Genomic DNA, 17,279 nt, shown 5'->3' on the forward strand with positions numbered 1-17,279 from the left:
GGTATCACAAGGAAAGCAAGCAGCATCATTCACTGAAATTTAAAATACAGCCGACAAACATTTTGTTCCAGGTTAAAATCTGTACAGTAGCTGCAGTATAACAGTTTTCACCAGGAGAGACACTAATTTGTCTTAAAATTCTGAGAAGCAGGAGAACTTCCAGGGGCCCTTTCAGAACTGTTGATGATGAAACAAGGACAGATGCCAGCTGATGTTCAGAATCTTTATATGCAGATAGGAACAACCAATTTTATTTTGATCTTTAAGAAATCAAATCAATAATGCCCATGGACAAAAGAGACAGGTCACATAGAAAAATAATTTTCCTCCCGCTTTTTAAATTGGAAAACAACCAAATGCTGGGGAACCATCTGAGGCAAGACAGAAAGCTGCAGTACTGCAAAGCAGTAGTTCCTTTTCCTGTTGGTATAGACTTTTTTAAAGAAAAAACAAACCAAACAAACGTTTTATGAGGTGGAAATATTACAGTTTACTACTAAGTTCCATGTGTGCTTGTTTATGGGATCTTTTGGACAATTTTCCGTGTTTGTATGCAAAAAGAGCCAAGCTCAGTGCTCCAACTATAGAAAGAGCAAAAAGCACATAGAGTGCTATTTCTGCCCCTTGGGATGTCAAATCCAATCCCAAAAAGCTCACACTGTCAGCTGCTCCTGGAGTGGGGTCTGTTGGAGTCACTGAATGGGAAAACAATGAGGAAGGGTTAGTGCAGAGCCTGTTCCATGCAGCTGTGGCACTGCTGCTCCCTGCCTCCACCAGCCTTGAACTCCTCTCTTCAATACTCTGGCAGGAGTGGGGATTGATACAATTCTAGCTCAGAGTAAAGGCACAGCTGAGGCTGACAGTGCAATTCCTGATAGCACAGGTGAGTGTTCTCATTCCCAAACCCCCACCTAACACTGGTTGCTTTTCATTGTACTGCTTCAGTGGAGAAGACACAAATGACAAAAGAATTGGTATTTCCAAAGCCTTACCCAAAATGAGGAGTTGTATAAAGTATTCAAAAATTTTTTAAACAATCTTGTGGGAATATTGCATATGTGTGGTTTGGAAACCATCCTGGGCAGTTCTCTTGGAGTAAAGTCTAATGGAGTAACTTTTGCTACATTCTTAAGACAAGCATGTATTGAGGTGCTCTTGCACAAGGTTTGGTTGTTAGTCTGGTTTTGCATAGGGAACTGACATTAACTGCAGTCTTTAAAAAACTATTGCAGAAAATGGTGGTGTCTCTAAAAACCTTAGGATTCTGGAACTCTTTTGGGACTAGGATTAGATGCAAACAGACAAGCACCATTTCTGCTGTGTCACTTACCTTCTGGCTCCTCTTCCAGACAGGGATGTGGGCCCGTGGCTGGGTCTGGAAAGCCATTGCAGTTTATGATCTGTGAGTAATACTTGGCTGAGGCCTTGGGGCGCCGTGGCAAGGCAGGGTCAGAGAAATTCACATGGTAGAGCCCAAACTTCTCCTCATAACCTGCTGCCCACTCCAGGTTGTCCATCAGTGACCATGCAGTGTAGCCCCGCAGATCGACACCATCGAGCACAACGGCTGCAGGCAGGAGCAGAGAGAAGAGAGAACAGGTCAGTGGTCACCCCTTGGCCAGCCAGGGAAGGAAGGTGCTCCAGAACACCCACACATGGCACACAGCAGGTTCACTCAGTGCCCAGGACTGGACACTGCTTTTCTCTGCTCCAAGTCAGAACTTTTGTACAAGAAAGAAAGGTTTAGGAATAGAGAAGAAAATCCATCAAAATGCAACCATTGCCTAAACAAGTGTTTGTGGGGCCTTTGCAAGGCAGTAAATGCCTGAACACCTGGCTGCTCTCAGTACATCAGAAAAGCAAACTGAAAAAGCCCTTTCCTGAAGTTGCTGTAACTGAAACCAGTTTGGGCATTGGGTTTTTACTGTTGTTTTTTTTTTTTTTTAAATATTATGCTTTTAGACACAGCAGTAGTCAGACTAGAAGGAGTTTATCAGGTAGTTGTACCTCTCTCAGCAGGTGCAGCAAACCAAGGAACCTGCAGGATACCCCACTAAACCCAGGGTTTGTTCTCTTCCTTTAGATCATCTTTCCTGGCACATTTGTGACTATCTATGGGCAGTTTTTGGTAAACCCCAAGGCTCTTGGAAGTGGATTCAGTAAGCCCATAGAACTGTGTAACTTGCAAGTGTGGTAACAGTGGTCTTTCAGCTCTTTACAAATTGCTTTATACACATCAGTCTTGTGGCAAAGCCAGTGCTGCTCTCCAGAGCTTTGGCTGACCAGATGTCAATATTCACTCTCACCTTTCAGCGCCTCATTAATGTAGGTCCGATAGTAATGCATTCTCCACGTGTCATTGAATTCAAAGGCTCCCCTTTCTGAGACCCCATTTTCGGTCACATAAATGGGAGGGTTGTTGTACTCTTCCTTTATCCACCTGAGGATCTTCCTGAACCCAAAGGGTGTCACCTTCAGCCAGAGGGACCCGGAGCCCAGCCAGCTGCGGTCTGTCACTGTGGCCACGCCCCTGGGGAGGAGGACACTGCTCAGGGCCAGTCCCACTGCCAGGCAGCTCTGTGCCCACCAGCCTAAAAATCCCTTCTCATGTTTTCATTTACAATTACACTCTGTGCAAATCAGCCATTGTGGCTGACAATGGGATGTTGGTTCCAAATCTTTGCATGCTACAACGCTGCTTCTGCTTTTCAAGGCATAATGCTTGAGCACACAAAACTGCCCTTGACATTACATGCAGGAATGTTATGAGCCCGCTGTCCTAGAGGGTTAAGCTATAAGGGGCTGGGATGTACCAGCAAAGCAAAGTTATTTCCAGTTTCATCTATTCCCTGTGGAAACATTTTGGAAAGGAGACAATTTCATCCCCACATGTGGTCACACCATTACCTGAATTCTCATTACAAAAACTAGTAAGCTCCTACTGTTTACTTTTTGAGGTTGAGAAGTGAAATTAGTATCTAAATAAAAAATCTTGACTTAATCTATACTTAACCATGAAGTGATTTAGCTATTTAGGCTTTGAACTTACATTTACCCAATGCAGTGAGGGACCTAAACCTGTTTTAACACCAAATGGATCAGTATGCATACACCAGGATAACACCTCACAGTTTAAACTGCAGATTGGAGGCAGGAAATATGATGAATACTGTTCATCACCTCATGTCTATAAGAAAAAGGCTGTTGCTGGACTTTTGTTAAAATAACAGCACCTCAGGTACTGCTTGGTTATATTATCCCTAGTATTGGTTTACAACAGCTTATAACACCTAAATTTTGCTATAAATTTACACTTGTCAGTTAACCCAGGCTCCAGCTGTGTAGATTTTACTTAAGCAATAATTTACATTCACCTCTTACCTATCAGAGTCATATGACATAACACCCTTAGGATAGTTTTGGTTGTATGTTAAAACTGTGGTATAATGATTTAGACCAAAGTAGTCATATGTGCCTTTAATTCTTTGTTTTTCACTCTCAGTAAATTCTGGAAGTCTGCAAGAGATAACAGAGAATACACTTTGCACACAATCCATGGGTAATGCTGGGATCTCTGGTACTAGCACCACAAACAGAAGGAGAGAAATTCCTTACTGGGAACTGGGAATGGAAAATAAGAAATGTAACTGAGAGGCACCAATGAGTTCAGTACATAGTTTTAAGAAAAGTTAAATTTACCACAAGCATCAGGTAAAGTACTGTGGCTAATGCAGGGCAGTTACTGTGTCACTGAGCTGACAATTTATTACCCCAAAGATATATTAATCAATTTAGCTTGCAAGAGAGGTAAAGACAGAGAATAGATGAAGCCCCCCTGCCTAGACTGGAACTAAATGATCTTCAAGGTCCCTTCTAACACAAACCATTCTCTGATTCTCTGAAAATATACACTAGAATTTTTCTGTGAGGATATAGTAAGATTTTTTACAGTAACATTGGAAAAGAATCACTGAAATGTATCATTTCTGTAAGAAAAGCATGATTCAGCACAGCCAGTGAAACAAAAGCAGGTGTGTGCCTGGGCACTTACCGGGATTTGCTCAGGCCCTGGGCCAGACTTCGTTCCCGAATCCTTCTTTTCATCACTTCATTATAATCACCATTTTTGAAAATGGGGTGAGCAAACCAACCTAGAAAAAACTAAATCAGAAGATAAGGGAAGATAAATCATATATCAAAACTTGGGATTTAGCCATTCTTATGTGCTGCTTTATAGGTGATACTCGAATTTACAACAGGCACATGGAGATACAAGGAGATGCCCATATAATAGCAGTAAATTTAATAAGCTTTTGTCACTGCAACCATGTTTTGTCTCATTTCTGTTGCATTCTTGATCAGCCTCTATAAGAGGGGGACACATTTCCTTGCAGTGATGCCTCTGCCTCACCATTTTACTTCAGTGAGATGCTGACCTGGGTTCTGGGCATGGGTTCAGCACCCAAGGGAGGGGGTGTCACCTGGAGCAGCAGGGAGAGCTGTGACCAGGGGTCTCTGTACCTGCATGAGCCGTCTGGCAGCTTCAACGTCCTCCTGGCTGTGTGGGTTGCGTGGTTCTGCCCAGTCAGAGTTGATGGTGATGGAGATGAGCCCTCCCTGCCTGGCCCTGAAGGTCTCGTTGTAGAGGTGCCAGACCTCAGCGTGTGCCTTGATCAGGTTGTGCCCCACCACGTAGGGAGCGCGCCCTGGCCGGACCGAGACGCCTGCAGGGACAGGGACAGCATGGGCAGTGGAGCAGCACCTCCCAGCCCCAGCAGGGCTGTTCCCAGGTTAGCACAACCCCAGGGCACCCAGAACTGCCCCTGGGAAAGGAGTGAATGTGCAATACCTGGTGCCCCAAGCCCAGCCCTGGGCTGGAATCAGTGCTAGGCAGAGGCAGCTGGAGGAGCAGCTGCCATGGGAAGAACCCTGCATTGCCCCCTCCTCCCTCTGGAGTGGGACATGGACTGCCAGCAACAGGCTGCTGCTGCCAGTTTGGAAAGCAGAAAGCTGTGTGTTCAGGTCAGCTCACATCCCCTCTTTTGGTTCTACCCTGCTGCTGAGCTGGGTCTTCCTTCAGCCCTAAATCTTCTCTATAGTCCCTGGAGCTGGTCTGGAAATAAGGTCTGCTCCAGGCAGCAAGTGTAATCCAGACTTGGAGGTGACAGGCAGAGTAAAAGAAGGACCTGTTCAGCACACCACAGCAATCTAAACCACATCTATCCACAGCACACCATTTTCCTTGTTCTACCTTTGCAAGCCCCAAGGAACTGCTCTGCTGCAGCATAAAACAGTTGTGCTGACAGTGCCATGAGGGCTCTGAGGCTATGCCCAGCAGTCTTACCTGGAGCAGCTGTGCCAGTGCCATAGCCAAGATAGGCAGTGTTGTAGGGTTCATTGAGAGTTATCCAAAATTTCACTTTATCCCCCAGCCTCTGGAAAAGGACCTCAGCATATTCCTTAAACCTCTGAACTACAGTATCATTCTCCCACCCACCAACGTCCTGCAGTGCCTGTGGGAGGTCCCAGTGATAGAGAGTTACCTGTGGGGAAAGACAGGAGGACAAAGGACTCAACCAGCCAATCTCATAGTAACTCAGATTCATTTCTCACCACAAATAAACTGTGCTTTGATCTGTAGTTACCTGTTCCTAATGTAGTGATCACTCATGCCCCCAGTTAAATACATTTTTGCCAGTTTCTTTAGGGACTGCCTAATGGTGAAGATGAAGCTTTTACCAAAAACCACCTTGTGACAGCCAGAACTCATCAGTGAAGAACTGCTGCACCTGCACCGACTCTCAGCTGAAATACAATCCACTAGAACACCTGTCTGGGCTGGTAAGGCTCAAAGTCACTAAACAGTGTTGAAGGAGCTGATTGATGCAGGGGTGAGGTCACTGTCCATTGTATGTGACAAATAACACTGACCAGTGGAGCTTCCTGACTCCCGGGAAAAAAATAAAGTTACATCCATCTCTAAGAAGGGGAAGAAGGAAGATCCTGGGAACTACATTACTCAGTCTCACCTCAGTGTCTGAAAGATTCCTGCATAGGTCCCTGTGGAATCTATTTCCAAGGTAAAGGGACAAGAAGGCCACTGGAAACAGCCAAAAGTAAGTTTACTGTGGTCCTTCTGGGTAGTAATTTCAACACATCCCTACATTCCAAGTTCATTTGCCTATGCCAATACCCCATGTTTCTTCACAAAATGTAATTAATACCCATGAAAAACAATTTCTGTGTGAATGAGGGTATGGATGGAAACACACATGTTGCTCTGAGTTCAGATTTGGAGTTTGGTATTTTTTAGTAACCTGAAAGTTACTGGGTGTAGTTACCTGAGGCACAATGTTGGCTGCCAGAAGGGCATCAATCAGCCTTTCATAGTAGTTCAGTCCCTTCTCATTGATGTACCTGGTGGTCCCATCTGGGAGAACACGGGACCAGGAGATGGAAAAGCGATAGTGAGACACCTTGAGGCTTTTCAGCATTTCCACATCCTCCTCAATCCTGTGGTAGCTGTCACAAGCTACATCTCCAGTCGCATCCTTGCCGATTCTCAAGGGAGTGTGGGCATATTTGTCCCAAATGCTAAGTCCTTTCCCATCTGCTCTCCATCCTCCTTCAATCTGTGATTGAAAATGCGAGAAGAATTATTAGCAACCCCAAATTTAGGTCTCAGCCAAGCGCAGAATTCAGCCTGTTATTCTGTCTGGTGCCATACAATAAATTATCTGTCCACAGATACTTCAGGAGTCCATCTCAGTTTCCTGACCTGGTAAGCTGCAGTTGCTACACTCCACAGGAAGTTCTCTGGAAACTCTCCATATAAAAATTCATCTTCCTTGGGCAGTGGGATGCCATTATTGCGGATGATTTCAGCATAGAACACAGCAGAGCGCTTTGGCGTCCTTGGCCTGTTGGGGTTGTCAAAATCAATCTGGTGCAATCCAAATCTTGGACCATAACCATCCACCCATTCAAAGTTATCCATCAGAGACCAAGCGTTGTATCCTTTCAGATTAACACCGTCTACCTTGTAAGCTGAAAGACCAGAAAAAAACCCAGAGGAGCATCAGCGCCATAATCACACGTTAAATGAACCCTAAGGAATTCACATGCAAGCACATACAGGCTCCTAGTTTCATACAGGTGGCACTGGTCAAATAGATCATTGAGAGAATCTTCATAGCTTCATAGGAAACAGAGTACAGCCATGCAAAGGAGATCATAAAACCAAACACTATGTCTATTTGTGTTCAGACTATTTAAAGATCGATATCAATCACTTTTTAAAAGTACTCTTCAGAGGAATTAAGTAACCAGAAATCTAGAGAGGAGACACACAACACCAGAACAAAACACAGAACAAAAGCAAATTCTGGTACCTTTTAAAGCTTCATCAATGTATGTTTTGTGGTAAAATATCCTGGCATTGTCATCAACATCTGATGTGGCCTTTTTCCCCACGCCATTCTCAATGATATAGATTGGGGGGTTTCCATATTCCTCTTTGATCCAGTTCAGTACCCTCCTCAGACCCCAGGCCACAGGCCGATGGTCAGGGAGAGCTGAGGACGGCCAGGAGCTGTCAACTGTTACTGAAACTTCCTGGTCATACTCATAAGAGAAGGGCGTGAGACGTGTTGTTGAATGGCTCACAATTTTGGTGGAGTAGGTGTTGAAGCAGAAGACGTCTGCCGTGCCCCGGATGTATTCGCGCTCCTCCGCTGTGAAGACTGGCAGGCGCGACGACGGCAGGTTCTGGAGCTCGCTCCTGTTCCCAACTTTCCACTTCATGACCTCGGGGTAGTCCCCGTTTTTGAAAATTGGGTGTGTGAACCAACCCACCAAAAACTGCAGGTACCTGTCAGCAGCTTCAATGTCCCTGGGATCACTCGGTGTCTTTGGCTCACCCCAGCTAATGAAGGGGCACAGGGCAATGACCCCTCCCTGACTCGCTCTGTATTTGGCATCGTAGGTGTGGTAGACCCTGGCATGAGCCTTCAGTAAGATGTGGGCAACCCTGTAGGGAGCGCTGCCAGGCTCCTTGACATTGGGTGGGAACAAGCCTTCGCCGTAGCTCAGCTGGGCAATGACGTTGGGTTCATTGATGGTAATCCAGAACTTCACCCTGTCCCCAAAGGTCTGGAAACAGAAGTCTGCAAAGCTGTCAAACAGGTCAATCAGCTCAGTGCTCTCCCAGCCACCAATGTCCTGGAGAGCTTGTGGTAGGTCCCAATGGTAGAGAGTGACAATTGGAGTGATGTTGTTTGCAATCAGTCCATCAATGAGACTGTTATAGTATGCAACTCCATGGCTATTGATTGAGTTGTTCCTTCCAGTGGGGAAAATTCGAGGCCAGGACAGGGAAAAGCGATAGTTCTTTACCCCTAAGGCTCTCAGCATGTAAATATCTTCCTCCACCTTGTTGTAGCTATCACAAGCTATATCTCCATTTTCGTTATTGTTTACATTCCCTGGGACATGGGTGAAGTTATCCCAAATGCTGGGGCCTTTGCCATCAGCATCCCAACCTCCCTCTATCTGGTAGGCAGAGGAAGACACACCCCATGTAAAATCCTCTGGGAAGGTCCCATAGAAATACATGTCTCTTTCAAAGGCAGTCTGGGATGAAAACTTCTGCCAGACAACCTTTGCCTTGGAGGGAACTTCTGATGCTGGTAAACTTGGCAGCTTCGCTGGCACAGGTCGGTCAAACACCACTGGTGCAGATCCGCTCAAGGCTTGGGATGGAAAACCATTTTTTTCAATAACTCTGGAATAGAAGTAAGCAGATGCCTTGGGAGTCCTTGGTCTGTTGCTATCTTCAAAGTTCACGTGATGCAGCCCAAATTTTAGGCTGTATCCTGCTGGGCCTTCAAAGCCATCAAGCAGGGATCGAGCAATGTAGGACCGGACATCAACAGCGTCCAGTTTCACCGCTGCCACAGAAACAAAACACTGTTAATTACCCACCTGAATATTTCCTGAACACAGCTCAGCACTACAGAAGCACCACAGCCAAGGAGAGGTGTGACAAGCACTTACAAATGGTTTTAAAGGCTAAAACAACTTCCTAACAATTAGGAGTATCTGGTAGGAAAAGCAACCAGCACGGTAATAGGAGCTGGTGAAATGATTAGTGATAGAAATGTGTGAGAAAAGAAGTATTTGTCAAGAGATATCTGAGGACAGGACACTTGTGCCTCTGGTATCCCTTCCCCTTTGCTCTTGTTTTCAAGCTGATTTCATCAATTTAGGTGTATGGTTCACTTTTAGATTTAACACAGTAATTAAACTGAAACATTGATTTTGAATCAGGTATTTAGTGCTTGCCCATATTCCCTGAGCACAGACAGCTTCTTTTAGCTGAACTGTGTACCCAATACCAGCAGAGGCAAGTCTAGCATCCCTCCTCACATTGCTTACAAAAAAGCACTAAATCTCTCTTATTCAAAAAAAGTTCCCTCCCATGTGCAGTCCATCCTCTTTACTTCTGCTAAGGCCTGACAGCAACACTAAATTGTGTTTTCTGTAGCTCATTCAGCACTTCCAGCAGTATGTTGAGATCTAGGTCAAGCAGATCAAATGCTGTACACACTGATCACCAACATATTTATTACAGCATATTTAATGTTTTCCTGACAGTATTGTTTAGCCTATCTAGAGAGCATCAGTCAAATTTCTATTTGAAATCTCAGCTCTCTATGCTAGTACAGAACTTGCCACTAACACTATTTTTATGTCAAAAGGTACACATCTTGCAAAGATACAAGCAGAACTTGAACATTCTACAAGCATAACCTAAACATTCTCAAAATGATTGAGGTAGAAATGTTAGGAAGACATTTCCAGGCTGAAGTGGTTGCTGCCATGTAGGTTTGATTAATGGGTAAAGGCAGCTCAGCCCCAGTTTATGAGAGGTCTACAGGCAAAAGCCTTTAGGCCAGTCATCTCCAGGAGAACTGGAGTGTATGAACAGTGTCCTCACAGAGGGACTGAACTTAGGGTCCAGGCTACATTAATCCATATATAAAAAAATGCATTCCAATATCTAAAGAGAATGGAGAGCTCCATATCTGCACACCAGACAGGCTTAAGCATATAAAGTTACACTCATTACCTACACAACAGGAGGCTGGCCTAACATCACTGTGCAAGTGGTGATGTTTTAAAGTTAACCACCATGGAAGGGCTAGAGTAACCACTTGCCATGATTAAAATAAAATAAAATTATTTGGTTTCTCCATACCTTTCAGGGCCTCATCGATGTAGTGTCGGAAATAATCCACTCGCAGAGTGTCATTGAGGAGATCCCCGGTGTCTCCTGTGGGCACACCATTCCCTGCTATGTATATTGGGATCTTTGACCCTGTGTATTCCTGGGATACAAACTTCAGCAGCCTTCTTAATCCCCAAGGGACCACATGGACCCAAGAAGAGGCAGCCTGTGGCCAGGAAGGATCTACATGCAAGGAGAAGTTCCCAATGCTCTCGTAGCCCGCTGTGCACATCCCGTTAGTGCCGGCACTGACCAGGCGGGAAGTGTAATGGGAAAGGCCAAAGAAATCTGCAGTCCCTTTCACCAAGGACTTCTCCTCCTCTGTAAACACAGGCAGTTGTGCAACCGTTGTGGAGCACTGCTGGTTCACTTCCTGGATCTGAGCCTTCAGGACATCTGGGTAATCACCATTAACAAATATGGGGTGAGCAAACCAGCCAAGCATGAACTGCAGGTACCTCTCAGATGCCCTCACGTCCTCGGAGCTGCCTGGAGTCTTGGGTTCAGCCCAGTCTGAGTTCAGCACCAGCCCCACCTTTCCCAGTTGCTGAGAACGGTATTTGTCATTATACAGGTGCCAGACCTTGGCATGAGCCTTGAGAATTGTGTGAGCAACCTGGCAAGCAGAAAGCAGAGGAAAATGTGCCACACTGCATTGCACAAAAACTCTTAAGCATTGGGTTTATTTATTGCCATGTGAAAATGTCCTCTCCATCCAAAAGAAAACACCTTGACAAAACTAATGATAGACAAGGGAGTGTAGTAAGTTTTGGAAAAAGCAAAAGAATCTGACTATCCATCCATATCAGCCTAGAATAGAAAAATAAAATAACACCAGGCCTCTGTTAACAAACCCATTTTTAACAAGTATTGTAAATTCAGCAATCAAATAGTTGTCTCAGAGGCGACATTACATTTGAACATAGTTAAAGCACAGAACCATCATGGAAAACAACCCAACAAGAGTAGCTGCAGGATCCTAATTATTCCTGTGCCCCTACCTTGTAAGATGCTGCTCCTGGGTCAGTGATTCCTGGAGGATGCTCTCCGGTGCCATGGCCAGCGTAGCTGATAACCCAGGGCTCGTGGAACGTAACCCAGAGCTTGACCCGATCCCCAAAGGTGGAAAAGCAGAAATCTGCATAGCTCACAAAAGCATCGATGGTGCTTTCATTCTGCCAGCCACCAAGAGCCTGCAGAGCCTGGGGCAGGTCCCAGTGGAACAGAGTCACCATGGGCTCAATGTTAGAGTCTACCAAGCGGTCAATTAAGCGGTTGTAATAATCAACCCCCTTGGAACTGATGGTCTTGTTGCTGCCAGCAGGGAAAATTCTAGACCAGGATACAGAAAATTTGTACAGCTGGGGGTGAAGACCCCTAAGCAGGTAAATGTCATAGCTGGTTTTATAATAGCTGTCACATGCCACGTCTGCTGTTTGGTTCATTTGGACATGGCCCCCATGCCCAAACTGGTCCCAGATGCTCTCTCCTTTCCCATCCTCTGCCCAAGCTCCTTCAATGTTAAAGGCACCTGTGGATACGCCCCAGAGGAACCCACTTGGGAAAACATCTTGCAGGAAAGAATCCCTCTCTGATTCAGACTGTTGAGCAAACATTTCCCAGACTGCTTGATAGGAGGACCGAGGGGCAAGAACAGCATCTGTCTTTTCCTGTAGAGTATTTGTTTCACTGCAAATATAATGAATAGAAGTTAAAATCTCCAAGGAGGATGTCAGTGCCATAAAACTTGCAAACACGGAGTATAAAGGAAGTTTGCTTCCCATTCAGGTCACATAAGCCATTTATAGTTCCTCTGACATCTGACCAATCTAGCACTGCTCTCTCCCAGCTGGGACATGAAGATGAGGGCAGTGGGTAACTGCAAAGCAGCTCTTTGCATGTAGAGTCTCATCATCCATTAGTTAGGTCAGAGGTGCCAACAAAATCCCTGCAGAAAGCAGCAATCTCCCATGCTATAACTGCTTCATGAGTTTCCTGCCATTGTAATCCTTAGCATCTCCCTGCACCATGACATCTCCCATATTTCCATAAGCTCAAGTGGCTTCTCCCCTAGGAAAACCTCTGGATGCGTTTATTTATAACCATTTTGCTCTTGAAAAAAGCAGAAGGCTTGAAAAATGTACTTGTTACTACTGGCTTGAAGGTACAATTTGGGTAACCAAGGATGAGAGAGTGGAAGAGGATTACATTATAGGATTAGAGGATTGCAAGTAATTGGAACAGACTGGGCTCAGCAGAAAAACAGCCCTTTGCAGCCCTTTCAGCAGCTAACAGCAGACATTACCACTAAAACATCCTGTCTCTGCCTGCACATAGGTTCCTAGAGGAAGCTGTTTTATTACTGTATCCTATTATAGTAATGTATGGTGCTACAGTATTTTTATAGTACCTTAAAACAAGAGGTAAGTAGTCCAAGAATTCATTAACGTCACACCCAATCATACGTGCTTCTTCTTTATTAATTGCTGCAAACAAACAAATGGTAAGTAATGGATACAGTCTTAGATGCCATAGACTGCACAACACTATTTGTAACAAACAATTATATCTTGAAAGAAGTTTTTCCTAATATCCAACCTAAACTTCTCTTTCTGCAATTTGAGGCTGATGAAAAGATCTGGAAAAGATTTCCTGCTTCCCCTCCCTCAACACTCACCATCCATCCTTAATTTTCCAAAAACACTATATAAAACTCTTATTTCATCTAATAGCAGCAGCCTAGATTGGATGATTTTTAATTTCTTCTACAAGTTAATTGTAGAGGAAAATTAAGTTTGAATTTGCTTTTCCTGCAGATCTTAACTAAAAAACTCTTCCTCTTCAAACATCACTCACCTGTGGCAATGGCAGCTACTGGTATGAAAGGATGCTCTTCCATGGAGGCACAGTCAAGGACCTTTAAACTAAAAACCAAGATATCTTTGTCCTTCCAAACACTCTGCAAACCAGAAATTAGAAAGTAGTGTGAAGAGAAGCATCAGCCAGCTAGTAAAACCCTGTCTTGGCATTTTTTACATTTTAAATGGGCAGCTCCTTATCCTGCTACCCAGATGCTGGATGACTCTTTCCTTATGAATTTCAAGAATGCAGTTCACAGCCAGAGATTTTATATTGGTTATAATAGGTACCAGCCTACAGCATCACTGATGTTGGTGCTGCCAGATCTGATCTTTTAATAAACTCCCCCTCAGTAGCATTTCTGGCACCTGATGATTTCTACCCCTGCTGATGAGGAATGTGAAGTTTGGTAGCACTGCTGTAGAGCTCAAGCTAGAGTTTAATATCTTTCAGTACTTAGGTATTGGTCTAACAGCTTAGTTATCAAACACTTAGCATGTGAGAGAGGTTGTTCAGTCCCAGATAAAAGAATTTTGCCATTCTAATTGTTAATGCATCAATAATAAGCATTGAGCTAGATGATGCTTTCCAGCATTTTTCAATAACAGTTTTTAAGTCAGAATAACAACAGAGAAATGAGCACTTTGCAGCTGCTTCCTAATGTAGCTGCTTCCTGAGTTTTCACAGAAAATCAGAACTCTTTAGACATGCATCACAGCACATGAAATTCTGCACCTATTTATGGTCTGTTGTTTGCTGCTATCATTTTAACCCTGTGCATAACTTTACCTGGAATTCACTCATTTTCTTGTAAAAATCTATTTCATTTCCACAGTGATACTGAAGGTTAAGAGACAAAAAGTCTACTGAATCCTGGAAAAAAGAAAAGGAAAATAATCATGCTGGAGAAAAATGATATATTTTTAAAGTATTACATTAAAAATACATAAAACTGTGTAAGGTTTGATAAAGACATATTGCTGGAGCAAGAAGCCATACAGCTGTATGGGAGCACTGGACAATACAGAGAGCACAAACTGGAAACTGTATGGGAAGATGTGCTTTGTATGTCTCCTTCTAAACAAAGTACAACTTAAACAACTACGTTAAACTCTATTTTATTAATTTAAAATTAATGATTTACAGGTAATTTCTTTATGTCTGTTTATGATTTATCAGAGAAACCTTTATAACTATGCGGTTCAGGTATATAACCTCATATAACCCTTAGTTGAAAGTCCACTTCAGAAATCTTTAACCATTCTATAGCACAAGTATGGAATGATTAAATTATCCCACTAGCAGCCATCAACCTCAAGGGAACAGATGGCAATCTCTTGTTAAACCAGGTGATGAAGTTGGAATAAAACAGATAAGCTTTTAGTTTGTTTTTCAGTCCAAGGTTCTCTTCTATTCAGTCAGCTCATCTTTGCTCTCCCTACAAACCACACCTTGCTTAAATCCTACAACATTGCTTGATCTGGTTCTAAATTTTGAAGGATTATGAATACAGCAGAAAACCCTGCACTGTCATGCGTACATTATAACCTACATCAACATCCTCTGGGTGAGGACAGCTATGAACAGGGACCTGGATCTTTAAGAAAGAATGTCATTGCCTTTGCAGAGATTACATTCTCCTTGTGTTGTGCCATCCCTGTGCAACTACATCACCATACTTTTAGCACAGCTCAGTCTAGATTTTACCATAATCAGCAGATATTTTAAATAGCAGCTAATTAGGATAATGTATCCATATCTTTGGTGGTGCACTAAGTACCCCTGCAGGGGGGAACAGGTACACTTTCTGGAGACACCTTGTCACTTAGCAAGTATATTGCTGACATTGCCAATTAGGAGAGCAAATTTGTCTCCATGTAGCTTAATCAGTGCCTACCAGCCAAGAAAGGATGCTGAAACAATTCTTAAATAATTGATTTCACATAATCAGACTAATCAAATAATTAAAGCTTACAAACTAGTCAACCTGCTAAAATCTTATTTAACTTGCAACAAGTCATTTGATCCCATACATAAAACCAAAGCTAGATCAAGGCAAATTTATATAATCTTAGAAATATTCCCTTAATGAGGAAATATTATGAGCTACCTGAAGAGAAACTGAAAGCAATTCTGATGAAGCACTGTCCAAGACATCATCCATTTCCAAAGCAATGGACAGCTTTCCACCTTGAGAAAGAAAGAGGCAGTCTGTTGATAACATATTAAGGACAAATAAAAATTTCAGTTTACTGCAGTTATTTTAAAACCAGTTTTAAACTGTTGAAACTGTGGAACACCAGGCACTGCTCCAGGTAGTTGATTTCAGGATACCCTTTGTGATTTCTATGGAGAACTGAAGAAGGTAGAAATTCAAAGGTACCATTCAAAGAGCCTTTGTAAATAAAATGCCCTTCTACTCCCTGCATAAGTAATATCTTTACTAATTTTCATGCCTTTGTGACGGTTCTACAATTTTATTTTTTTTAATCCATTCTATGCTGAATGTTTTTGAGATGTTGGAACAGACAGGAAGTTGGAGGGACAGGAGATGCAGGAGGGGATATGGGGAACTTTTAAGAGCTATCACCAGATAGTGTGAACTGTACAACAAAGTATTCCTGACAAATGCAAGAATTAAAAATTAATTAACTAATTAAAAATTTGGGAGAAGAAATAGTGACTCAGCCAGCTCTACTGGTTGTCTGTCTGGGAGAGAAAAGACCAAAGAAGGCAGACCCAAGGAGATATCTGCTTGGAAAATCCCAGCTACCCATCATGGAAGAGGTGTAATTCTGTTGCTCTGTGTAACACAGGTAGGTTTGGGATTTAATTACTGCAAACCCCAGTGTCTGCAATGAGGAAAGCCAAACAAAGGGCATCGCAGACTTCCTCACAGTTAGACTTTCTGTGCCTTGTTTTTTCAAAGTTTCAGGTACATTTCAGAAAAGTTTTGGTCTTTCCTCTGTGGGTAGGAAGAGGCACACAAAAATATCTACATAGAGACTGCACGTAGCAGTTGCCATTTAATGCAACCACAAAATATTAGCGAGTCATACAGAAAAACCCTGCTCTCCTTACCTGCTGGTGACACTTGCTCATGGAGCATGGAGTAAAATGCTTTGTGAGCAGCAGCCACGGCCTGGACTCGCTCCTGGGGCTCAGTGTAGGGCAGGCTCTGAAGGACCTGCGGCAGGTCACTGAAGGAGAGCCACACATCCACCAGGTCCCCGAAGGCACGGAAGCTGAAATCCACGTACTCCACAAAGAGCTCAGGAAAAGGCCTGGCCGTGCTCAGGGCGGGGACGGGCCCGCGGTGCAGCAGCAGCACGGCCCTGAGCCCCGCGGCAGCCACGGCCTCCAGCAGGCGGCGGTAGCAGCGCACCCGGGCTCCATCCGCAGGCACGGCCTTGCCCCCGGGAAGGACGCGGCCCCACGGCAGGGACAGCCCGCAGTGCGTCACCCCCAGCGCTCGGAGCCGCCGCAGGTACCGGGGCAGCTCGGCAGCCATCGCATCTGCCTGGCACAGGGGAGCCTGGGATTCAGGGCCCTGCTCCTGCACGCCCCAGCTCTCTGCCAGATCGCTGGGGAGAGGCCCAGCAATGGTGATAAAATTCTGAGCCAATTCTCCATCTATGCCAAGGCTGAGAGAAACCAACAGAAAGAGGATGACTGCCTTACAAATCAGGTCCATTTCTGAACCTTCCTTCAAAAACAACTACTCCACACTACTTATACACCAGTAGAAGTAATATTTAACTGAAATTATCTGTTCCATAGATAAATGTTCTCTGAATTAGCTGACACTGAAATAACAGACCAGGACTTTCATTGTAGATAAAAAAAAACAAACATGAGCACAGAATAACTTTCAATCAGTTGGAGAAAGGTCATGTGAAAACATTTTCTGAGATGCTTATGTTTCCCTTTATGTTTAAATATCAGTTGACATTCCTCCCATTTAGAGGAAGATGAAATAAATAGATAAACTTTCCCTCTCTTTTTGGCCTTTTCAGCTTTCAAAGAATCCCAGCACAGCTCTGGATGCAAAACCCAACAAAAGCAGTGTTATCTGCATGGCTGGAGCTGGGTTCACCAGTTCAGATCATGCAGGGCAGCAGGAGGCATGTTT

General features: G+C 44.0%; 1 protein-coding gene across 2 annotated transcripts; it reads right to left on the bottom strand.

The window, feature by feature from the left end:
• Positions 1 to 15: 15 nt before the first annotated feature.
• LCT (lactase) lies at positions 16 to 16,841 on the bottom strand. Of its 2 annotated transcripts, none has more exons than XM_059476118.1 (17): positions 16,229 to 16,841; positions 15,258 to 15,337; positions 13,937 to 14,020; positions 13,145 to 13,247; positions 12,707 to 12,774; positions 11,290 to 12,006; positions 10,259 to 10,904; positions 7,392 to 8,948; positions 6,779 to 7,047; positions 6,342 to 6,632; positions 5,345 to 5,543; positions 4,522 to 4,724; positions 4,052 to 4,161; positions 3,382 to 3,516; positions 2,307 to 2,530; positions 1,331 to 1,567; positions 16 to 695 (listed from the first exon to the last, which is right to left on the bottom strand). In XM_059476118.1, exons 1-17 carry the CDS (start codon positions 16,839 to 16,841, stop codon positions 484 to 486), a joined length of 5,748 nt encoding a protein of 1,915 aa, XP_059332101.1. In that variant the 3' UTR covers positions 16 to 483. The 2 variants fall into 2 exon arrangements, with proteins under 2 accessions (XP_059332101.1, XP_059332102.1); XM_059476119.1 differs by having other exon boundaries at positions 11,290 to 11,977; positions 12,699 to 12,774.
• Between the last annotated feature and the right edge of the window lie 438 nt (positions 16,842 to 17,279).

This window comes from Ammospiza nelsoni, chromosome 7 (assembly GCF_027579445.1).
Source record: "Ammospiza nelsoni isolate bAmmNel1 chromosome 7, bAmmNel1.pri, whole genome shotgun sequence".
Lineage (NCBI taxonomy): Eukaryota > Metazoa > Chordata > Aves > Passeriformes > Passerellidae > Ammospiza > Ammospiza nelsoni.